This window comes from Salvelinus alpinus, chromosome 3 (assembly GCF_045679555.1).
Source record: "Salvelinus alpinus chromosome 3, SLU_Salpinus.1, whole genome shotgun sequence".
NCBI classification, from domain to species: Eukaryota; Metazoa; Chordata; class Actinopteri; order Salmoniformes; family Salmonidae; genus Salvelinus; species Salvelinus alpinus.
The window spans coordinates 112512157-112538514 of NC_092088.1; the positions used below are offsets into that span (position 1 = coordinate 112512157).

Sequence of the window (26358 nt, forward strand, 5' to 3'; positions counted from 1 at the left end):
TGATCTGTGTCTACAGGGTCTGTTCTATAGTAGTATAGAGGTAACATGATCTGTGTCTACAGGGTCTGTTCTATAGTAGTATAGAGGTAACATGATCTGTGTATACAGGGTCTGTTCTATAGAGGTAACATGATCTGTGTATACAGGGTCTGTTCTATAGAGGTAACATGATCTGTGTCTACAGGGTCTGTTCTATAGAGGTAACATGATCTGTGTATACAGGGTCTGTTCTATAGTAGTATAGAGGTAACATGATCTGTGTCTACAGGGTCTGTTCTATAGTAGTATAGAGGTAACATGATCTGTGTCTACAGGGTCTGTTCTATAGTAGTATAGAGGTAACATGATCTGTGTTTACAGGGTCTGTTCTATAGTAGTATAGAGGTAACATGATCTGTGTCTACAGGGTCTGTTCTATAGTAGTATAGAGGTAACATGATCTGTGTCTACAGGGTCTGTTCTATAGTAGTATAAGGTAACATGATCTGTGTATACAGGGTCTGTTCTATAGTAGTATAGAGGTAACATGATCTGTGTCTACAGGGTCTGTTCTATAGTAGTATAGAGGTAACATGATCTGTGTTTACAGGGTCTGTTCTATAGAGGTAACATGATCTGTGTATACAGGGTCTGTTCTATAGTAGTATAGAGGTAACATGATCTGTGTCTACAGGGTCTGTTCTATAGTAGTATAGAGGTAACATGATCTGTGTATACAGGGTCTGTTCTATAGTAGTATAGAGGTAACATGATCTGTGTCTACAGGGTCTGTTCTATAGTAGTATAGAGGTAACATGATCTGTGTCTACAGGGTCTGTTCTATAGAGGTAACATGATCTGTGTCTACAGGGTCTGTTCTATAGTAGTATAGAGGTAACATGATCTGTGTATACAGGGTCTGTTCTATAGTAGTATAGAGGTAACATGATCTGTGTCTACAGGGTCTGTTCTATAGTAGTATAGAGGTAACATGATCTGTGTCTACAGGGTCTGTTCTATAGAGGTAACATGATCTGTGTCTACAGGGTCTGTTCTATAGTAGTATAGAGGTAACATGATCTGTGTCTACAGGGTCTGTTCTATAGAGGTAACATGATCTGTGTTTACAGGGTCTGTTCTATAGTAGTATAGAGGTAACATGATCTGTGTCTACAGGGTCTGTTCTATAGTAGTATAGAGGTAACATGATCTGTGTCTACAGGGTCTGTTCTGAATAGAGGTAACATGATCTGTGTTTACAGGGTCTGTTCTATAGTAGTATAGAGGTAACATGATCTGTGTCTACAGGGTCTGTTCTATAGTAGTATAGAGGTAACATGATCTGTGTCTACAGGGTCTGTTCTATAGTAGTATAGAGGTAACATGATCTGTGTCTACAGGGTCTGTTCTATAGTAGTATAGAGGTAACATGATCTGTGTCTACAGGGTCTGTTCTATAGTAGTATAGAGGTAACATGATCTGTGTCTACAGGGTCTGTTCTATAGTAGTATAGAGGTAACATGATCTGTGTCTACAGGGTCTGTTCTATAGTAGTATAGAGGTAACATGATCTGTGTCTACAGGGTCTGTTCTATAGAGGTAACATGATCTGTGTTTACAGGGTCTGTTCTATAGTAGTATAGAGGTAACATGATCTGTGTCTACAGGGTCTGTTCTATAGAGGTAACATGATCTGTGTCTACAGGGTCTGTTCTATAGTAGTATAGAGGTAACATGATCTGTGTCTACAGGGTCTGTTCTATAGTAGTATAGAGGTAACATGATCTGTGTCTACAGGGTCTGTTCTATAGTAGTATAGAGGTAACATGATCTGTGTCTACAGGGTCTGTTCTATAGTAGTATAGAGGTAACATGATCTGTGTTTACAGGGTCTGTTCTATAGTAGTATAGAGGTAACATGATCTGTGTTTACAGGGTCTGTTCTATAGTAGTATAGAGGTAACATGATCTGTGTTTACAGGGTCTGTTCTATAGTAGTATAGAGGTAACATGATCTGTGTCTACAGGGTCTGTTCTATAGTAGTATAGAGGTAACATGATCTGTGTTTACAGGGTCTGTTCTATAGTAGTATAGAGGTAACATGATCTGTGTCTACAGGGTCTGTTCTATAGTAGTATAGAGGTAACATGATCTGTGTTTACAGGGTCTGTTCTATAGTAGTATAGAGGTAACATGATCTGTGTCTACAGGGTCTGTTCTATAGTAGTATAGAGGTAACATGATCTGTGTTTACAGGGTCTGTTCTATAGTAGTATAGAGGTAACATGATCTGTGTTTACAGGGTCTGTTCTATAGTAGTATAGAGGTAACATGATCTGTGTCTACAGGGTCTGTTCTATAGTAGTATAGAGGTAACATGATCTGTGTCTACAGGGTCTGTTCTATAGTAGTATAGAGGTAACATGATCTGTGTTTACAGGGTCTGTTCTATAGTAGTATAGAGGCAACATGATCTGTGTCTACAGGGTCTGTTCTATAGTAGTATAGAGGTAACATGATCTGTGTCTACAGGGTCTGTTCTATAGAGGTAACATGATCTGTGTATACAGGGTCTGTTCTATAGAGGTAACATGATCTGTGTATACAGGGTCTGTTCTATAGTAGTATAGAGGTAACATGATCTGTGTATACAGGGTCTGTTCTATAGTAGTATAGAGGTAACATGATCTGTGTCTACAGGGTCTGTTCTATAGAGGTAACATGATCTGTGTATACAGGGTCTGTTCTATAGTAGTATAGAGGTAACATGATCTGTGTTTACAGGGTCTGTTCTATAGAGGTAACATGATCTGTGTCTACAGGGTCTGTTCTATAGTAGTATAGAGGTAACATGATCTGTGTCTACAGGGTCTGTTCTATAGTAGTATAGAGGTAACATGATCTGTGTCTACAGGGTCTGTTCTATAGTAGTATAGAGGTAACATGATCTGTGTCTACAGGGTCTGTTCTATAGTAGTATAGAGGTAACATGATCTGTGTTTACAGGGTCTGTTCTATAGTAGTATAGAGGTAACATGATCTGTGTTTACAGGGTCTGTTCTGTAGTAGTATAGAGGTAACATGATCTGTGTTTACAGGGTCTGTTCTATAGTAGTATAGAGGTAACATGATCTGTGTCTACAGGGTCTGTTCTATAGTAGTATAGAGGTAACATGATCTGTGTCTACAGGGTCTGTTCTATAGTAGTATAGAGGTAACATGATCTGTGTCTACAGGGTCTGTTCTATAGTAGTATAGAGGTAACATGATCTGTGTCTACAGGGTCTGTTCTATAGTAGTATAGAGGTAACATGATCTGTGTTTACAGGGTCTGTTCTATAGAGGTAACATGATCTGTGTCTACAGGGTCTGTTCTATAGTAGATAGAGGTAACATGATCTGTGTCTACAGGGTCTGTTCTATAGTAGTATAGAGGTAACATGATCTGTGTCTACAGGGTCTGTTCTATAGTAGTATAGAGGTAACATGATCTGTGTCTACAGGGTCTGTTCTATAGTAGTATAGAGGTAACATGATCTGTGTTTACATGGTCTGTTCTATAGTAGTATAGAGGTAACATGATCTGTGTCTACAGGGTCTGTTCTATAGTAGTATAGAGGTAACATGATCTGTGTCTACAGGGTCTGTTCTATAGTAGTATAGAGGTAACATGATCTGTGTCTACAGGGTCTGTTCTATAGTAGTATAGAGGTAACATGATCTGTGTCTACAGGGTCTGTTCTATAGTAGTATAGAGGTAACATGATCTGTGTCTACAGGGTCTGTTCTATAGTAGTATAGAGGTAACATGATCTGTGTCTACAGGGTCTGTTCTATAGTAGTATAGAGGTAACATGATCTGTGTCTACAGGGTCTGTTCTATAGTAGTATAGAGGTAACATGATCTGTGTCTACAGGGTCTGTTCTATAGTAGTATAGAGGTAACATGATCTGTGTCTACAGGGTCTGTTCTATAGTAGTATAGAGGTAACATGATCTGTGTCTACAGGGTCTGTTCTATAGTAGTATAGAGGTAACATGATCTGTGTCTACAGGGTCTGTTCTATAGTAGTATAGAGGTAACATGATCTGTGTCTACAGGGTCTGTTCTATAGTAGTATAGAGGTAACATGATCTGTGTCTACAGGGTCTGTTCTATAGAGGTAACATGATCTGTGTCTACAGGGTCTGTTCTGATAGAGGTAACATGATCTGTGTCTACAGGGTCTGTTCTATAGAGGTAACATGATCTGTGTCTACAGGGTCTGTTCTATAGTAGTATAGAGGTAACATGATCTGTGTCTACAGGGTCTGTTCTATAGTAGTATAGAGGTAACATGATCTGTGTCTACAGGGTCTGTTCTATAGTAGTATAGAGGTAACATGATCTGTGTTTACAGGGTCTGTTCTATAGTAGTATAGAGGTAACATGATCTGTGTCTACAGGGTCTGTTCTATAGTAGTATAGAGGTAACATGATCTGTGTTTACAGGGTCTGTTCTATAGTAGTATAGAGGTAACATGATCTGTGTCTACAGGGTCTGTTCTATAGTAGTATAGAGGTAACATGATCTGTGTTTACAGGGTCTGTTCTATAGTAGTATAGAGGTAACATGATCTGTGTTTACAGGGTCTGTTCTATAGTAGTATAGAGGTAACATGATCTGTGTTTACAGGGTCTGTTCTATAGTAGTATAGAGGTAACATGATCTGTGTCTACAGGGTCTGTTCTATAGTAGTATAGAGGTAACATGATCTGTGTCTACAGGGTCTGTTCTATAGTAGTATAGAGGTAACATGATCTGTGTCTACAGGGTCTGTTCTATAGTAGTATAGAGGTAACATGATCTGTGTCTACAGGGTCTGTTCTATAGTAGTATAGAGGTAACATGATCTGTGTCTACAGGGTCTGTTCTATAGTAGTATAGAGGTAACATGATCTGTGTCTACAGGGTCTGTTCTATAGTAGTATAGAGGTAACATGATCTGTGTCTACAGGGTCTGTTCTATAGTAGTATAGAGGTAACATGATCTGTGTCTACAGGGTCTGTTCTATAGAGGTAACATGATCTGTGTCTACAGGGTCTGTTCTATAGTAGTATAGAGGTAACATGATCTGTGTCTACAGGGTCTGTTCTATAGTAGTATAGAGGTAACATGATCTGTGTTTACAGGGTCTGTTCTATAGTAGTATAGAGGTAACATGATCTGTGTTTACAGGGTCTGTTCTATAGTAGTATAGAGGTAACATGATCTGTGTCTACAGGGTCTGTTCTATAGTAGTATAGAGGTAACATGATCTGTGTCTACAGGGTCTGTTCTATAGTAGTATAGAGGTAACATGATCTGTGTATACAGGGTCTGTTCTATAGTAGTATAGAGGTAACATGATCTGTGTCTACAGGGTCTGTTCTATAGAGGTAACATGATCTGTGTTTACAGGGTCTGTTCTATAGTAGTATAGAGGTAACCTGATCTGTGTCTACAGGGTCTGTTCTATAGTAGTATAGAGGTAACATGATCTGTGTTTACAGGGTCTGTTCTATAGTAGTATAGAGGTAACATGATCTGTGTCTACAGGGTCTGTTCTATAGAGGTAACATGATCTGTGTCTACAGGGTCTGTTCTATAGTAGTATAGAGGTAACATGATCTGTGTTTACAGGGTCTGTTCTATAGTAGTATAGAGGTAACATGATCTGTGTCTACAGGGTCTGTTCTATAGTAGTATAGAGGTAACATGATCTGTGTAACAGGGTCTGTTCTATAGTAGTATAGAGGTAACATGATCTGTGTAACAGGGTCTGTTCTATAGTAGTATAGAGGTAACATGATCTGTGTCTACAGGGTCTGTTCTATAGTAGTATAGAGGTAACATGATCTGTGTATACAGGGTCTGTTCTATAGTAGTATAGAGGTAACATGATCTGTGTTTACAGGGTCTGTTCTATAGAGGTAACATGATCTGTGTCTACAGGGTCTGTTCTATAGTAGTATAGAGGTAACATGATCTGTGTATACAGGGTCTGTTCTATAGAGGTATAGAGGTAACATGATCTGTGTCTACAGGGTCTGTTCTATAGTAGTATAGAGGTAACATGATCTGTGTTTACAGGGTCTGTTCTATAGAGGTAACATGATCTGTGTATACAGGGTCTGTTCTATAGTAGTATAGAGGTAACATGATCTGTGTCTACAGGGTCTGTTCTATAGTAGTATAGAGGTAACATGATCTGTGTCTACAGGGTCTGTTCTATAGTAGTATAGAGGTAACATGATCTGTGTTTACAGGGTCTGTTCTATAGAGGTAACATGATCTGTGTCTACAGGGTCTGTTCTATAGAGGTAACATGATCTGTATCTACAGGGTCTGTTCTATAGAGGTAACATGATCTGTATCTACAGGGTCTGTTCTATAGAGGTAACATGATCTGTGTATACAGGGTCTGTTCTATAGTAGTATAGAGGTAACATGATCTGTGTCTACAGGGTCTGTTCTATAGTAGTATAGAGGTAACATGATCTGTATCTACAGGGTCTGTTCTATAGAGGTAACATGATCTGTGTCTACAGGGTCTGTTCTATAGTAGTATAGAGGTAACATGATCTGTGTTTACAGGGTCTGTTCTATAGTAGTATAGAGGTAACATGATCTGTGTCTACAGGGTCTGTTCTATAGTAGTATAGAGGTAACATGATCTGTATCTACAGGGTCTGTTCTATAGAGGTAACATGATCTGTGTCTACAGGGTCTGTTCTATAGTAGTATAGAGGTAACATGATCTGTGTCTACAGGGTCTGTTCTATAGTAGTATAGAGGTAACATGATCTGTGTATACAGGGTCTGTTCTATAGTAGTATAGAGGTAACATGATCTGTGTCTACAGGGTCTGTTCTATAGTAGTATAGAGGTAACATGATCTGTGTTTACAGGGTCTGTTCTATAGAGGTAACATGATCTGTGTCTACAGGGTCTGTTCTATAGAGGTAACATGATCTGTATCTACAGGGTCTGTTCTATAGTAGTATAGAGGTAACATGATCTGTGTCTACAGGGTCTGTTCTATAGTAGTATAGAGGTAACATGATCTGTGTTTACAGGGTCTGTTCTATAGTAGTATAGAGGTAACATGATCTGTGTCTACAGGGTCTGTTCTATAGTAGTATAGAGGTAACATGATCTGTGTCTACAGGGTCTGTTCTATAGAGGTAACATGATCTGTGTCTACAGGGTCTGTTCTATAGTAGTATAGAGGTAACATGATCTGTGTTTACAGGGTCTGTTCTATAGTAGTATAGAGGTAACATGATCTGTGTCTACATGGTCTGTTCTATAGTAGTATAGAGGTAACATGATCTGTGTCTACAGGGTCTGTTCTATAGAGGTAACATGATCTGTGTCTACAGGGTCTGTTCTATAGTAGTATAGAGGTAACATGATCTGTGTATACAGGGTCTGTTCTATAGTAGTATAGAGGTAACATGATCTGTGTTTACAGGGTCTGTTCTATAGTAGTATAGAGGTAACATGATCTGTGTCTACAGGGTCTGTTCTATAGAGGTAACATGATCTGTGTATACAGGGTCTGTTCTATAGAGGTAACATGATCTGTGTTTACAGGGTCTGTTCTATAGAGGTAACATGATCTGTGTCTACAGGGTCTGTTCTATAGAGGTAACATGATCTGTGTCTACAGGGTCTGTTCTATAGTAGTATAGAGGTAACATGATCTGTGTCTACAGGGTCTGTTCTATAGAGGTAACATGATCTGTGTATACAGGGTCTGTTCTATAGTAGTATAGAGGTAACATGATCTGTGTTTACAGGGTCTGTTCTATAGAGGTAACATGATCTGTGTATACAGGGTCTGTTCTATAGTAGTATAGAGGTAACATGATCTGTGTCTACAGGGTCTGTTCTATAGTAGTATAGAGGTAACATGATCTGTGTTTACAGGGTCTGTTCTATAGAGGTAACATGATCTGTGTCTACAGGGTCTGTTCTATAGTAGTATAGAGGTAACATGATCTGTGTCTACAGGGTCTGTTCTATAGTAGTATAGAGGTAACATGATCTGTGTCTACAGGGTCTGTTCTATAGTAGTATAGAGGTAACATGATCTGTGTCTACAGGGTCTGTTCTATAGAGGTAACATGATCTGTGTTTACAGGGTCTGTTCTATAGTAGTATAGAGGTAACATGATCTGTGTCTACAGGGTCTGTTCTATAGAGGTAACATGATCTGTGTTTACAGGGTCTGTTCTATAGTAGTATAGAGGTAACATGATCTGTGTCTACAGGGTCTGTTCTATAGTAGTATAGAGGTAACATGATCTGTGTCTACAGGGTCTGTTCTATAGAGGTAACATGATCTGTGTTTACAGGGTCTGTTCTATAGTAGTATAGAGGTAACATGATCTGTGTCTACAGGGTCTGTTCTATAGTAGTATAGAGGTAACATGATCTGTGTCTACAGGGTCTGTTCTATAGTAGTATAGAGGTAACATGATCTGTGTCTACAGGGTCTGTTCTATAGTAGTATAGAGGTAACATGATCTGTGTCTACAGGGTCTGTTCTATAGTAGTATAGAGGTAACATGATCTGTGTCTACAGGGTCTGTTCTATAGTAGTATAGAGGTAACATGATCTGTGTCTACAGGGTCTGTTCTATAGTAGTATAGAGGTAACATGATCTGTGTCTACAGGGTCTGTTCTATAGAGGTAACATGATCTGTGTTTACAGGGTCTGTTCTATAGTAGTATAGAGGTAACATGATCTGTGTCTACAGGGTCTGTTCTATAGAGGTAACATGATCTGTGTCTACAGGGTCTGTTCTATAGTAGTATAGAGGTAACATGATCTGTGTCTACAGGGTCTGTTCTATAGTAGTATAGAGGTAACATGATCTGTGTCTACAGGGTCTGTTCTATAGTAGTATAGAGGTAACATGATCTGTGTCTACAGGGTCTGTTCTATAGTAGTATAGAGGTAACATGATCTGTGTTTACAGGGTCTGTTCTATAGTAGTATAGAGGTAACATGATCTGTGTTTACAGGGTCTGTTCTATAGTAGTATAGAGGTAACATGATCTGTGTTTACAGGGTCTGTTCTATAGTAGTATAGAGGTAACATGATCTGTGTCTACAGGGTCTGTTCTATAGTAGTATAGAGGTAACATGATCTGTGTTTACAGGGTCTGTTCTATAGTAGTATAGAGGTAACATGATCTGTGTCTACAGGGTCTGTTCTATAGTAGTATAGAGGTAACATGATCTGTGTTTACAGGGTCTGTTCTATAGTAGTATAGAGGTAACATGATCTGTGTTTACAGGGTCTGTTCTATAGTAGTATAGAGGTAACATGATCTGTGTTTACAGGGTCTGTTCTATAGTAGTATAGAGGTAACATGATCTGTGTCTACAGGGTCTGTTCTATAGAGGTAACATGATCTGTGTCTACAGGGTCTGTTCTATAGTAGTATAGAGGTAACATGATCTGTGTTTACAGGGTCTGTTCTATAGTAGTATAGAGGCAACATGATCTGTGTCTACAGGGTCTGTTCTATAGTAGTATAGAGGTAACATGATCTGTGTCTACAGGGTCTGTTCTATAGAGGTAACATGATCTGTGTATACAGGGTCTGTTCTATAGTAGTATAGAGGTAACATGATCTGTGTCTACAGGGTCTGTTCTATAGTAGTATAGAGGTAACATGATCTGTGTATACAGGGTCTGTTCTATAGTAGTATAGAGGTAACATGATCTGTGTATACAGGGTCTGTTCTATAGTAGTATAGAGGTAACATGATCTGTGTCTACAGGGTCTGTTCTATAGAGGTAACATGATCTGTGTATACAGGGTCTGTTCTATAGTAGTATAGAGGTAACATGATCTGTGTTTACAGGGTCTGTTCTATAGTAGTATAGAGGTAACATGATCTGTGTTTACAGGGTCTGTTCTATAGTAGTATAGAGGTAACATGATCTGTGTTTACAGGGTCTGTTCTATAGTAGTATAGAGGTAACATGATCTGTGTATACAGGGTCTGTTCTATAGTAGTATAGAGGTAACATGATCTGTGTCTACAGGGTCTGTTCTATAGTAGTATAGAGGTAACATGATCTGTGTTTACAGGGTCTGTTCTATAGTAGTATAGAGGTAACATGATCTGTGTCTGCAGGGTCTGTTCTATAGTAGTATAGAGGTAACATGATCTGTGTCTACAGGGTCTGTTCTATAGAGGTAACATGATCTGTGTCTACAGGGTCTGTTCTATAGTAGTATAGAGGTAACATGATCTGTGTTTACAGGGTCTGTTCTATAGTAGTATAGAGGTAACATGATCTGTGTCTACAGGGTCTGTTCTATAGAGGTAACATGATCTGTGTATACAGGGTCTGTTCTATAGAGGTAACATGATCTGTGTCTACAGGGTCTGTTCTATAGTAGTATAGAGGTAACATGATCTGTGTATACAGGGTCTGTTCTATAGTAGTATAGAGGTAACATGATCTGTGTTTACAGGGTCTGTTCTATAGTAGTATAGAGGTAACATGATCTGTGTCTACAGGGTCTGTTCTATAGTAGTATAGAGGTAACATGATCTGTGTCTACAGGGTCTGTTCTATAGTAGTATAGAGGTAACATGATCTGTGTCTACAGGGTCTGTTCTATAGTAGTATAGAGGTAACATGATCTGTGTCTACAGGGTCTGTTCTATAGTAGTATAGAGGTAACATGATCTGTGTTTACAGGGTCTGTTCTATAGTAGTATAGAGGTAACATGATCTGTGTCTACAGGGTCTGTTCTATAGTAGTATAGAGGTAACATGATCTGTGTTTACAGGGTCTGTTCTATAGTAGTATAGAGGTAACATGATCTGTGTCTACAGGGTCTGTTCTATAGTAGTATAGAGGTAACATGATCTGTGTCTACAGGGTCTGTTCTATAGTAGTATAGAGGTAACATGATCTGTGTCTACAGGGTCTGTTCTATAGTAGTATAGAGGTAACATGATCTGTGTCTACAGGGTCTGTTCTATAGAGGTAACATGATCTGTGTCTACAGGGTCTGTTCTATAGTAGTATAGAGGTAACATGATCTGTGTTTACAGGGTCTGTTCTATAGTAGTATAGAGGTAACATGATCTGTGTATACAGGGTCTGTTCTATAGTAGTATAGAGGTAACATGATCTGTGTTTACAGGGTCTGTTCTATAGTAGTATAGAGGTAACATGATCTGTGTTTACAGGGTCTGTTCTATAGTAGTATAGAGGTAACATGATCTGTGTCTACAGGGTCTGTTCTATAGAGGTAACATGATCTGTGTCTACAGGGTCTGTTCTATAGTAGTATAGAGGTAACATGATCTGTGTCTACAGGGTCTGTTCTATAGAGGTATAGAGGTAACATGATCTGTGTTTACAGGGTCTGTTCTATAGTAGTATAGAGGTAACATGATCTGTGTCTACAGGGTCTGTTCTATAGTAGTATAGAGGTAACATGATCTGTGTCTACAGGGTCTGTTCTATAGAGGTAACATGATCTGTGTCTACAGGGTCTGTTCTATAGTAGTATAGAGGTAACATGATCTGTGTCTACAGGGTCTGTTCTATAGTAGTATAGAGGTAACATGATCTGTGTCTACAGGGTCTGTTCTATAGTAGTATAGAGGTAACATGATCTGTGTCTACAGGGTCTGTTCTATAGTAGTATAGAGGTAACATGATCTGTGTTTACAGGGTCTGTTCTATAGTAGTATAGAGGTAACATGATCTGTGTCTACAGGGTCTGTTCTATAGTAGTATAGAGGTAACATGATCTGTGTTTACAGGGTCTGTTCTATAGAGGTAACATGATCTGTGTCTACAGGGTCTGTTCTATAGTAGTATAGAGGTAACATGATCTGTGTATACAGGGTCTGTTCTATAGTAGTATAGAGGTAACATGATCTGTGTTTACAGGGTCTGTTCTATAGTAGTATAGAGGTAACATGATCTGTGTAACAGGGTCTGTTCTATAGTAGTATAGAGGTAACATGATCTGTGTCTACAGGGTCTGTTCTATAGTAGTATAGAGGTAACATGATCTGTGTATACAGGGTCTGTTCTATAGTAGTATAGAGGTAACATGATCTGTGTTTACAGGGTCTGTTCTATAGTAGTATAGAGGTAACATGATCTGTGTAACAGGGTCTGTTCTATAGTAGTATAGAGGTAACATGATCTGTGTTTACAGGGTCTGTTCTATAGTAGTATAGAGGTAACATGATCTGTGTCTACAGGGTCTGTTCTATAGTAGTATAGAGGTAACATGATCTGTGTCTACAGGGTCTGTTCTATAGTAGTATAGAGGTAACATGATCTGTGTCTACAGGGTCTGTTCTATAGAGGTAACATGATCTGTGTCTACAGGGTCTGTTCTATAGTAGTATAGAGGTAACATGATCTGTGTCTACAGGGTCTGTTCTATAGTAGTATAGAGGTAACATGATCTGTGTCTACAGGGTCTGTTCTATAGAGGTAACATGATCTGTGTTTACAGGGTCTGTTCTATAGTAGTATAGAGGTAACATGATCTGTGTCTACAGGGTCTGTTCTATAGTAGTATAGAGGTAACATGATCTGTGTTTACAGGGTCTGTTCTATAGTAGTATAGAGGTAACATGATCTGTGTTTACAGGGTCTGTTCTATAGTAGTATAGAGGTAACATGATCTGTGTCTACAGGGTCTGTTCTATAGTAGTATAGAGGTAACATGATCTGTGTCTACAGGGTCTGTTCTATAGTAGTATAGAGGTAACATGATCTGTGTCTACAGGGTCTGTTCTATAGTAGTATAGAGGTAACATGATCTGTGTCTACAGGGTCTGTTCTATAGTAGTATAGAGGTAACATGATCTGTGTTTACAGGGTCTGTTCTATAGTAGTATAGAGGTAACATGATCTGTGTCTACAGGGTCTGTTCTATAGTAGTATAGAGGTAACATGATCTGTGTCTACAGGGTCTGTTCTATAGTAGTATAGAGGTAACATGATCTGTGTCTACAGGGTCTGTTCTATAGTAGTATAGAGGTAACATGATCTGTGTCTACAGGGTCTGTTCTATAGAGGTAACATGATCTGTGTCTACAGGGTCTGTTCTATAGTAGTATAGAGGTAACATGATCTGTGTTTACAGGGTCTGTTCTATAGTAGTATAGAGGTAACATGATCTGTGTATACAGGGTCTGTTCTATAGTAGTATAGAGGTAACATGATCTGTGTTTACAGGGTCTGTTCTATAGTAGTATAGAGGTAACATGATCTGTGTTTACAGGGTCTGTTCTATAGTAGTATAGAGGTAACATGATCTGTGTCTACAGGGTCTGTTCTATAGAGGTAACATGATCTGTGTCTACAGGGTCTGTTCTATAGTAGTATAGAGGTAACATGATCTGTGTCTACAGGGTCTGTTCTATAGAGGTATAGAGGTAACATGATCTGTGTTTACAGGGTCTGTTCTATAGTAGTATAGAGGTAACATGATCTGTGTCTACAGGGTCTGTTCTATAGTAGTATAGAGGTAACATGATCTGTGTCTACAGGGTCTGTTCTATAGTAGTATAGAGGTAACATGATCTGTGTCTACAGGGTCTGTTCTATAGTAGTATAGAGGTAACATGATCTGTGTTTACAGGGTCTGTTCTATAGTAGTATAGAGGTAACATGATCTGTGTCTACAGGGTCTGTTCTATAGTAGTATAGAGGTAACATGATCTGTGTCTACAGGGTCTGTTCTATAGTAGTATAGAGGTAACATGATCTGTGTTTACAGGGTCTGTTCTATAGTAGTATAGAGGTAACATGATCTGTGTCTACAGGGTCTGTTCTATAGTAGTATAGAGGTAACATGATCTGTGTTTACAGGGTCTGTTCTATAGAGGTAACATGATCTGTGTCTACAGGGTCTGTTCTATAGTAGTATAGAGGTAACATGATCTGTGTATACAGGGTCTGTTCTATAGTAGTATAGAGGTAACATGATCTGTGTTTACAGGGTCTGTTCTATAGTAGTATAGAGGTAACATGATCTGTGTAACAGGGTCTGTTCTATAGTAGTATAGAGGTAACATGATCTGTGTCTACAGGGTCTGTTCTATAGTAGTATAGAGGTAACATGATCTGTGTATACAGGGTCTGTTCTATAGTAGTATAGAGGTAACATGATCTGTGTTTACAGGGTCTGTTCTATAGTAGTATAGAGGTAACATGATCTGTGTAACAGGGTCTGTTCTATAGTAGTATAGAGGTAACATGATCTGTGTCTACAGGGTCTGTTCTATAGAGGTAACATGATCTGTGTCTACAGGGTCTGTTCTATAGTAGTATAGAGGTAACATGATCTGTGTATACAGGGTCTGTTCTATAGAGGTAACATGATCTGTGTATACAGGGTCTGTTCTATAGAGGTAACATGATCTGTGTATACAGGGTCTGTTCTATAGTAGTATAGAGGTAACATGATCTGTGTCTACAGGGTCTGTTCTATAGTAGTATAGAGGTAACATGATCTGTGTCTACAGGGTCTGTTCTATAGTAGTATAGAGGTAACATGATCTGTGTCTACAGGGTCTGTTCTATAGAGGTAACATGATCTGTGTTTACAGGGTCTGTTCTATAGTAGTATAGAGGTAACATGATCTGTGTCTACAGGGTCTGTTCTATAGTAGTATAGAGGTAACATGATCTGTGTTTACAGGGTCTGTTCTATAGTAGTATAGAGGTAACATGATCTGTGTCTACAGGGTCTGTTCTATAGTAGTATAGAGGTAACATGATCTGTGTCTACAGGGTCTGTTCTATAGTAGTATAGAGGTAACATGATCTGTGTCTACAGGGTCTGTTCTATAGTAGTATAGAGGTAACATGATCTGTGTTTACAGGGTCTGTTCTATAGTAGTATAGAGGTAACATGATCTGTGTCTACAGGGTCTGTTCTATAGTAGTATAGAGGTAACATGATCTGTGTTTACAGGGTCTGTTCTATAGTAGTATAGAGGTAACATGATCTGTGTCTACAGGGTCTGTTCTATAGTAGTATAGAGGTAACATGATCTGTGTTTACAGGGTCTGTTCTATAGTAGTATAGAGGTAACATGATCTGTGTATACAGGGTCTGTTCTATAGAGGTAACATGATCTGTGTTTACAGGGTCTGTTCTATAGTAGTATAGAGGTAACATGATCTGTGTCTACAGGGTCTGTTCTATAGAGGTAACATGATCTGTGTCTACAGGGTCTGTTCTATAGTAGTATAGAGGTAACATGATCTGTGTCTACAGGGTCTGTTCTATAGTAGTATAGAGGTAACATGATCTGTGTCTACAGGGTCTGTTCTATAGTAGTATAGAGGTAACATGATCTGTGTATACAGGGTCTGTTCTATAGTAGTATAGAGGTAACATGATCTGTGTTTACAGGGTCTGTTCTATAGTAGTATAGAGGTAACATGATCTGTGTAACAGGGTCTGTTCTATAGTAGTATAGAGGTAACATGATCTGTGTCTACAGGGTCTGTTCTATAGTAGTATAGAGGTAACATGATCTGTGTTTACAGGGTCTGTTCTATAGTAGTATAGAGGTAACATGATCTGTGTTTACAGGGTCTGTTCTATAGAGGTAACATGATCTGTGTCTACAGGGTCTGTTCTATAGTAGTATAGAGGTAACATGATCTGTGTATACAGGGTCTGTTCTATAGTAGTATAGAGGCAACATGATCTGTGTCTACAGGGTCTGTTCTATAGAGGTAACATGATCTGTGTATACAGGGTCTGTTCTATAGAGGTAACATGATCTGTGTATACAGGGTCTGTTCTATAGAGGTAACATGATCTGTGTATACAGGGTCTGTTCTATAGTAGTATAGAGGTAACATGATCTGTGTATACAGGGTCTGTTCTATAGTAGTATAGAGGTAACATGATCTGTGTCTACAGGGTCTGTTCTATAGAGGTAACATGATCTGTGTATACAGGGTCTGTTCTATAGTAGTATAGAGGTAACATGATCTGTGTTTACAGGGTCTGTTCTATAGTAGTATAGAGGTAACATGATCTGTGTCTACAGGGTCTGTTCTATAGTAGTATAGAGGTAACATGATCTGTGTTTACAGGGTCTGTTCTATAGTAGTATAGAGGTAACATGATCTGTGTCCCTGCAGTGGTCTGAGGAGCCGTGTGCAGCCCACCTCACCCAGAGAGACGGCTACCAGGCCTCGACTCAAGGACAACTCAAGGATCAGCTCTACCAGGAGATCATCAACTTCTTCGACAAGGGCAAGGTACCGAGAGGGAGGACGGGGGGAGTGAGAGAGGTAGAGGGGGGTGGTGAGAGAGGGAGGAAGGGTGGTGGGAGGGGGGGAGAGAGATAGATGGGGAGAGAGGGAGGAAGGGTGGTGGGAGGGGGGAGAGAGATAGAAGGGGGATGGGGAGAGAGGGAGGAAGGGTGGTGGGAGGGGGGAGAGAGATAGAAGGGGGATGGGGAGAGAGGGAGGAAGGGTGGTGGGATGGGGGGAGAGAGAGAGATAGAAGGGGGTGGTGAGAGAGAGAGAGGTGGTGAGAGGGAGATAGGGGGTGTGGTGAGAGAGAGGGGGGATGGTGAGGGAGGGGGGTGGTGAGAGAGGGAGGAAGGGTGGTGGGAGGGGGGAGAGAGATAGAAGGGGGATGGGGAGAGAGGGAGGAAGGGTGGTGGGAGTGGGGGAGAGAGATAGAAGGGGGATGGGGAGAGAGGGAGGAAGGGTGGTGGGAGGGGGGAGAGAGAGAGATAGAGGGGGGATGGTGAGAGAGGGAGGAAGGATGATGGGAGGGGGGTGAGAGAGAGATAGAAGGGGGATGGTGAGAGAGGGAGGAAGGGTGATGGGAGGGGGGGAGAGAGAGATAGAAGGGGGTGGTGAGAGAGAGGGGGGGATGGTGAGGGAGGGGGGTGGTGAGAGAGGGAGGAAGGGTGGTGGGAGGGGGGAGAGAGAGAGTGTGTGTGTGTTGGTGAGAGATAGAGAGAGGGGGATGGTGAGAGGGAGAGAGAAGGGGGGTGAGAGAGAGAGAGGTGGTGAGAGGGAGAGAGGGGGGGTGGTGAGTGAGGGGGGTGGTGAGAGGGAGAGAGATAGAGAGGGGGGTGGTGAGAGGGAGAGGGGGGAGGTGAGAGAGAGGGGGGGATGGTGAGAGAGGGTGGTGGTGAGAGGGAGAGAGAGAGTGTAGGTCTGGTGAGACTAAAGAGGTAGTCAGAGTTAGTGAGCTGCACCTTTTCGTTCAGCGTGTTCCAGATGACCTGTTTTGTGACCTGTTCTATCTGATCCACCTTCAACGGCCCGGTCCAGGCCGGTCCAGGGAGGCAACATGGAGACGGATAACACATCCCATCTCTCCTCTGGAAGCCTCCCTCTATTGCTGCTGAATTCCCTCCCACTCAGAGGGCCACCTTCTCTCTCTCTCTCCTTGCCCCACCAACCACCCTCCCTTCTTCTCTCTCCCTCCCATCCTCCTCTCCCTCCCATCCTCTTCTCTCTCCCTCCTCCTCTCCCTCCCTCCTCCTCTCTCCCTCCATCCTCCTCTCTCCTCCCTCCTTTCCATCCTCCTCTCTCCCTCTATCCTCCTCTCTCCTCCCTCCCTCCATCTTCTCTCCCTCCATCCCTCCTCCTCTCTCCCTCCATCCACCTCTCTCCCTCCCTCCATCTTCTCTCCCTCCATCCCATCCTCCTCTCTCCATCCCCTCTTCCCCTCTCCACCCTTGTATCACCATAAGCCACAGGACAGACAGACAGACAGACGGTAGATCATGTCAGACAGACAGACTTACAGACAGACAGACAGACAGACAGACAGACAGACTTACAGACTTACAGACTTACAGACAGACAGACTTACAGACAGACAGACTTACAGACAGACAGACAGACAGACAGACAGACAGACAGACAGACAGACAGACAGACAGACAGACAGACAGACAGACAGACAGACAGACTTACAGACAGACTTACAGACTTACAGACAGACAGACTTACAGACAGACAGACTTACAGACAGACAGACAGACAGACAGACAGACAGACAGACAGACAGACAGACAGACAGACAGACAGACAGACAGACAGACAGGTGATGTACCTGCATGATGACATTCTGTAAAAACAGGAGGAGCAGAACATTCACAGATGACTCAATCTGGAGAAATATCTGTCTGTCTGTCCGAGAAATATCTGTCTGTCTGTCCCATCTTCAGCAGATCAAGGGACCGCAGGGGCTTTAGTCATGAAGACCTCCCCGATGCTACTGAAGGTGGGGACGGAGGATGGGAGGAGAGAGGAGGGGATGAGGTGGGAGAGAGGAGAGGGAGGATGGGAGGAGAGAGGAGGGGATGAGGTGGGGGAGAGGAGAGGGAGGATGGTAGGAGAGAGGAGGGGATGAGGTGGAGGAGAGAGGAGGGGATGAGGTGGGAGAGAGAGGAGGCAGGATGGGAGGAGAGAGGAGGGGATGAGGTGGGGGATAGAGGAGGGGATGAGGTGGGGGAGAGAGAGGGACGTAAGATGGGAGAGGTAGGCAGGACTGTCTACAGCTAAATACAATGACTGATATAATGTACTATTCTCTCTTATCCTATCTCTCTGTGTGTGTGTAGATGTGGGAGGAAGCCATCGTACTAGGAAAGGAGCTGGCAGACCAGTACGAGAACGAGATGTTTGACTTTGAGCAGCTCAGTGCCTCCTTGGTAAGTTCACTCTAATCACATGGTATATTCTACTGGTGTAGAAACTGTCCTCTTGTTGTAGGAGACGTGGTATATTCTACTGGTGTAGAAACTGTCCTCTTGTTGTAGGAGACGTGGTATATTCTACTGGTATAGAAACTGTCCTCTTGTTATAGGAGACGTGGTATATTCTACTGGTATAGAAACTGTCATCGTGTTGTAGGAGACGTGGTATATTCTACTGGTGTAGAAACTGTCCTCTTGTTGTAGGAGACGTGGTATATTCTACTGGTATAGAAACTGTCCTCTTGTTGTAGGAGACGTGGTATATTCTACTGGTATAGAAACTGTCCTCTTGTTGTAGGAGACGTGGTATATTCTACTGGTATAGAAACTGTCATCTTGTTGTAGGAGACGTGGTATATTCTACTGGTGTAGAAACTGTCCTCTTGTTGTAGGAGACGTGGTATATTCTACTGGTGTAGAAACTGTCCTCTTGTTGTAGGAGATGTGGTATATTCTACTGGTATAGAAACTGTCCTCTTGTTGTAGGAGACGTGGTATATTCTACTGGTATAGAAACTGTCCTCTTGTTGTAGGAGACGTGGTATATTCTACTGGTATAGAAACTGTCATCTTGTTGTAGGAGACGTGGTATATTCTACTGGTATAGAAACTGTCCTCTTGTTATAGGAGACGTGGTATATTCTACTGGTATAGAAACTGTCCTCTTGTTGTAGGAGACGTGGTATATTCTACTGGTATAGAAACTGTCCTCTTGTTGTAGGAGACGTGGTATATTCTACTGGTATAGAAACTGTCATCTTGTTGTAGGAGACGTGGTATATTCTACTGGTATAGAAACTGTCATCTTGTTGTAGGAGACGTGGTATATTCTACTGGTGTAGAAACTGTCCTCTTGTTGTAGGAGACGTGGTATATTCTACTGGTGTAGAAACTGTCCTCTTGTTGTAGGAGATGTGGTATATTCTACTGGTATAGAAACTGTCCTCTTGTTGTAGGAGACGTGGTATATTCTACTGGTATAGAAACTGTCCTCTTGTTGTAGGAGACGTGGTATATTCTACTGGTATAGAAACTGTCATCTTGTTGTAGGAGACGTGGTATATTCTACTGGTATAGAAACTGTCCTCTTGTTATAGGAGACGTGGTATATTCTACTGGTATAGAAACTGTCCTCTTGTTGTAGGAGACGTGGTATATTCTACTGGTATAGAAACTGTCCTCTTGTTGTAGGAGACGTGGTATATTCTACTGGTATAGAAACTGTCATCTTGTTGTAGGAGATGTGGTATATTCTACTGGTATAGAAACTGTCCTCTTGTTATAGGAGACGTGGTATATTCTACTGGTATAGAAACTGTCCTCTTGTTGTAGGAGACGTGGTATATTCTACTGGTGTAGAAACTGTCCTCTTGTTGTAGGAGACGTGGTATATTCTACTGGTGTAGGAACTGTCATCTTGTTGTAGGAGACGTGGTATATTCTACTGGTGTAGAAACTGTCCTCTTGTTGTAGGAGACGTGTTATATTCTACTGGTGTAGAAACTGTCATCTTGTTGTAGGAGACGTGGTATATTCTACTGGTGTAGAAACTGTCCTCTTGTTATAGGAGACGTGGTATATTCTACTGGTATAGAAACTGTCCTCTTGTTATAGGAGACGTGGTATATTCTACTGGTATAGAAACTGTCCTCTTGTTATAGGAGACGTGGTATATTCTACTGGTATAGAAACTGTCCTCTTGTTGTAGGAGACGTGGTATATTCTACTGGTGTAGAAACTGTCATCTTGTTGTAGGAGACGTGGTATATTCTACTGGTGTAGAAACTGTCCTCTTGTTGTAGGAGACGTGGTATATTCTACTGGTGTAGAAACTGTCCTCTTGTTGTAGGAGACGTGGTATATTCTACTGGTATAGAAACTGTCCTCTTGTTGTAGGAGACGTGGTATATTCTACTGGTGTAGAAACTGTCCTCTTGTTATAGGAGACGTGGTATATTCTACTGGTATAGAAACTGTCCTCTTGTTATAGGAGACGTGGTATATTCTACTGGTATAGAAACTGTCCTCTTGTTATAGGAGACGTGGTATATTCTACTGGTATAGAAACTGTCCTCTTGTTGTAGGAGACGTGGTATATTCTACTGGTGTAGAAACTGTCATCTTGTTGTAGGAGACGTGGTATATTCTACTGGTGTAGAAACTGTCCTCTTGTTGTAGGAGACGTGGTATATTCTACTGGTGTAGAAACTGTCCTCTTGTTGTAGGAGACGTGGTATATTCTACTGGTATAGAAACTGTCCTCTTGTTGTAGGAGACGTGGTATATTCTACTGGTATAGAAACTGTCCTCTTGTTGTAGGAGACGTGGTATATTCTACTGGTGTAGAAACTGTCATCTTGTTATAGGAGACGTGGTATATTCTACTGGTATAGAAACTGTCATCTTGTTGTAGGAGACGTGGTATATTCTACTGGTATAGAAACTGTCCTCTTGTTGTAGGAGACGTGGTATATTCTACTGGTATAGAAACTGTCCTCTTGTTGTAGGAGACGTGGTATATTCTACTGGTGTAGAAACTGTCATCTTGTTATAGGAGACGTGGTATATTCTACTGGTATAGAAACTGTCCTCTTGTTGTAGGAGACGTGGTATATTCTACTGGTGTAGAAACTGTCCTCTTGTTGTAGGAGATGTGGTATATTCTACTGGTATAGAAACTGTCCTCTTGTTGTAGGAGACGTGGTATATTCTACTGGTATAGAAACTGTCCTCTTGTTGTAGGAGACGTGGTATATTCTACTGGTATAGAAACTGTCATCTTGTTGTAGGAGACGTGGTATATTCTACTGGTATAGAAACTGTCCTCTTGTTGTAGGAGACGTGGTATATTCTACTGGTATAGAAACTGTCATCTTGTTGTAGGAGACGTGGTATATTCTACTGGTATAGAAACTGTCCTCTTGTTGTAGGAGACGTGGTATATTCTACTGGTATAGAAACTGTCATCTTGTTGTAGGAGATGTGGTATATTCTACTGGTATAGAAACTGTCCTCTTGTTATAGGAGACGTGGTATATTCTACTGGTATAGAAACTGTCCTCTTGTTGTAGGAGACGTGGTATATTCTACTGGTATAGAAACTGTCCTCTTGTTGTAGGAGACGTGGTATATTCTACTGGTGTAGAAACTGCCATCTTGTTGTAGGAGACGTGGTATATTCTACTGGTGTAGTAACTGTCATCTTGTTATAGGAGACGTGGTATATTCTACTGGTATAGAAACTGTCCTCTTGTTATAGGAGACGTGGTATATTCTACTGGTATAGAAACTGTCCTCTTGTTGTAGGAGACGTGGTATATTCTACTGGTATAGAAACTGTCATCTTGTTGTAGGAGACGTGGTATATTCTACTGGTATAGAAACTGTCCTCTTGTTATAGGAGACGTGGTATATTCTACTGGTATAGAAACTGTCATCTTGTTGTAGGAGACGTGGTATATTCTACTGGTGTAGAAACTGTCCTCTTGTTGTAGGAGACGTGGTATATTCTACTGGTATAGAAACTGTCCTCTTGTTATAGGAGACGTGGTATATTCTACTGGTATAGAAACTGTCATCTTGTTGTAGGAGACGTGGTATATTCTACTGGTGTAGTAACTGTCCTCTTGTTGTAGGAGACGTGGTATATTCTACTGGTATAGAAACTGTCCTCTTGTTGTAGGAGACGTGGTATATTCTACTGGTATAGAAACTGTCCTCTTGTTATAGGAGACGTGGTATATTCTACTGGTATAGAAACTGTCCTCTTGTTATAGGAGACGTGGTATATTCTACTGGTATAGAAACTGTCCTCTTGTTATAGGAGACGTGGTATATTCTACTGGTGTAGTAACTGTCATCTTGTTATAGGAGACGTGGTATATTCTACTGGTGTAGTAACTGTCATCTTGTTATAGGAGACGTGGTATATTCTACTGGTGTAGAAACTGTCATCGTGTTGTAGGAGACGTGGTATATTCTACTGGTATAGAAACTGTCCTCTTGTTATAGGAGACGTGGTATATTCTACTGGTATAGAAACTGTCCTCTTGTTATAGGAGACGTGGTATATTCTACTGGTATAGAAACTGTCCTCTTGTTGTAGGAGACGTGGTATATTCTACTGGTATAGAAACTGTCCTCTTGTTGTAGGAGACGTGGTATATTCTACTGGTATAGAAACTGTCCTCTTGTTGTAGGAGACGTGGTATATTCTACTGGTATAGAAACTGTCCTCTTGTTGTAGGAGACGTGGTATATTCTACTGATGTAGGAACTGTCCTCTTGTTGTAGGAGACGTGGTATATTCTACTGGTATAGAAACTGTCCTCTTGTTGTAGGAGACGTGGTATATTCTACTGGTGTAGAAACTGTCATCTTGTTATAGGAGACGTGGTATATTCTACTGGTGTAGAAACTGTCCTCTTGTTGTAGGAGACGTGGTATATTCTACTGGTATAGAAACTGTCCTCTTGTTGTAGGAGACGTGGTATATTCTACTGGTGTAGAAACTGTCATCTTGTTATAGGAGACGTGGTATATTCTACTGGTGTAGAAACTGTCCTCTTGTTGTAGGAGACGTGGTATATTCTACTGGTATAGAAACTGTCCTCTTGTTGTAGGAGACGTGGTATATTCTACTGGTATAGAAACTGTCCTCTTGTTGTAGGAGACGTGGTATATTCTACTGGTATAGAAACTGTCCTCTTGTTGTAGGAGACGTGGTATATTCTACTGGTATAGAAACTGTCCTCTTGTTGTAGGAGACGTGGTATATTCTACTGGTATAGAAACTGTCCTCTTGTTGTAGGAGACGTGGTATATTCTACTGGTATAGAAACTGTCCTCTTGTTGTAGGAGACGTGGTATATTCTACTGGTATAGAAACTGTCCTCTTGTTGTAGGAGACGTGGTATATTCTACTGGTATAGAAACTGTCCTCTTGTTATAGGAGACGTGGTATATTCTACTGGTATAGAAACTGTCCTCTTGTTATAGGAGACGTGGTATATTCTACTGGTATAGAAACTGTCATCTTGTTATAGGAGACGTGGTATATTCTACTGGTGTAGAAACTGTCCTCTTGTTGTAGGAGACGTGGTGTGTGTGTGTGTGTGTGTGTGTGTGTGTGTGTGTGTGTGTACATGGTATTCTGCATCCAGTATATTGAGTCTTCCTCAAGGTTACTTCCTGTTACAGAGGAAGCAGGCTCAGTTCTACGAGAACATTGTGAAGGTGATCCGACCCAAGCCAGACTACTTCGCTGTGGGATACTACGGAGTGGGCTTCCCTTCCTTCCTCAGGGTAAGTAGTTCCTGCGTCCTACACACACACAGGCACACCAACGCACAACACGGTCCATAGTTCTGCAGCCATCTGTGGAGAGAGTAAACAGACAATACATTACCACAGCCAGTAGAGTCCCCTGCCTCAGCCGTGTCTCAGTGAGAGAGTTAACAGTACAATACATTACCACAGCCAGTAGAGTCCCCTGCCTCAGCCGTGTCTCAGTGAGAGAGTTAACAGTACAATACATTACCACAGCCAGTAGAGTCCCCTGCCTCAGCCGGGTCTCAGTGAGAGAGTTAACAGTACAATACATTACCACAGCCAGTAGAGTCCCCTGCCTCAGCCGTGTCTCAGTGAGAGAGTTAACAGTACAATACATTACCACAGCCAGTAGAGTCCCCTGTCTCAGCCGTGTCTCAGTGAGAGAGTAAACAGTCAATACATTACCACAGCCAGTAGAGTCCCCTGTCTCAGCCGTGTCTCAGTGAGAGAGTTAACAGACAATACATTACCACAGCCAGTAGAGTCCCCTGTCTCAGCCGTGTCTCAGTGAGAGAGTTAACTTCTTGCAACTATAGGGGGTGCTGTTCCGCATTAGCATATTTGGGTCTCCAAATTAAACTGCCTCGTGCTAAATTCTTGATCGTACAATATGCATATTATTGTTATTATTGGATAGAAAACAGTCTATAGTTTCTATAGGAGTTGAAATTTTGTCTCTGAGTGGTACAGAACAATTTTTACAGCACTTTTCATGACAGGGTTCAGATTTCAGAAATTTTTACCTCTGATCTGGGGTCTGTTTATAAGGCCACAGTGAATGCTATGAAGAAACCGACACTACCTACGTCTTCCTCTGGGTGTCTGTACGTCATCACGTTTTCAATGAACTCGATGGGATATTCCCAGCCATTATAAAAGCCCAAAATGTACAGAGACCCCCCTTTCTCAACGTGCGCCTCAAGCGTGAAGGCCATCGGACCTGCCTCGTTCCAAATCGTTTTCTAACCAGCTATATTTCTCCGGTCATGTTTTCAGTCGTTATAGTTGTTAAAAACATCATAATGTAGTTAATTTTAATCGTTTTATAGCAATTTATATCCGTTTAGTGCGATTCTGAGGAATTTATTTGTCGTGCACTTTCTAGCTTTGGGAACGTTTCGCGGTCTCGGTCGTTGTTAGTGGACATTTCGAAGGACAGAGGACATCTATCGACCAAAAGACGTTTATAACATAGAAAGGATACATTGCCCAAGAATATGATGGAAGATCAGCTCAAAGTAAGCAATATTTAATATGATAAACCGTGTTTCTGTCGAAATATTTTAAACGCATACATCGCCATTTTGTTTGGTGTAGCTTCACTTGGCCAACCCTGTATTGAAAAGTAAGGATAATTTTAAAAATGTAAATCAGCGGTTGCATTAAGAACTAATTTGTCTTTCGATTCCTGTCAACCCTGTATTTTTTAGTCAAGTATATGATTAGCTTTTAATTAAACTAGATCACTCTGATAGATGACGTCAGACATATTGAGGCTTGATTTCCTAGTATTTTTATTGTGTAACCACGGTTTTGTATGGCTAAATATGCACCTTTTCGAACAAACTGTATATGTATGTTGTAAAATGATGTTACAGGAGTGTCATCGGAAGAATTCTGAGAAGGTTAGTGAAAAAATTAATATCTTTTGGCGGTGATTACGTTATAGCGCTCTTTGGCTGGAATCGATGCTCTGGTAACGTTTTCACATGTAGTATGCTAACTTATCGATTTATTGTGTTTTCGCTGTAAAACGCTTAGAAAATCTGAAATATTGTCTGGAATCACAAGATCTGGGTCTTTCCATTGCTATGCTTTGTCTATTCTTATGAAATGTTTTATGATGAGTAAATTGGTCATACACGTTGCTCTATCTAGTAATTCTAGTGGATTTGTGATGGTCGGTGCAATTGTAAACTGTGATTTCTACCTGAAATATGCACTTTTTTCTAACAAAAACTATCCTATACCATGAATATGTTATCAGACTGTCATCTGATGGTTTTTTTTATAGGTTATTGGCTATCAATATCTTAGTTGAGCCGAATTGGTGATAGCACCTGAAGGAGTAAGAAACTGATGGAGTTAGAATAGTGGTGTATTTTGCTAACGTGTTTAGCTAATAGATTTACATATTTTGTCTTCCCTGTAAAACATTTTAAAAATCTGAAATGGTGGCTTTATTCACAAGATCTGTATCTTTCATCTGGTGTCTTGGACTTGTGATTTAATGATATTTAGATGCTACTAT

At 40.9% G+C, this 26358-nt stretch overlaps 1 protein-coding gene across 1 annotated transcript in view; it reads left to right on the forward strand.

Moving 5' to 3' along the window:
* Positions 1–24080, forward strand: part of LOC139569900 (dedicator of cytokinesis protein 1-like) — a gene marked incomplete at its 3' end in the record, with an annotated part of 159581 nt that extends 135501 nt beyond the window's left edge. The window contains exons 11-13 of the mRNA XM_071391225.1: positions 16189–16308; positions 18642–18731; positions 23976–24080. Of these exons, the coding sequence (XP_071247326.1) occupies positions 16189–16308; positions 18642–18731; positions 23976–24080 (315 nt within the window). The remainder of the gene's footprint in view (positions 1–16188; positions 16309–18641; positions 18732–23975) is intronic.
* Positions 24081–26358: the final 2278 nt, after the last annotated feature.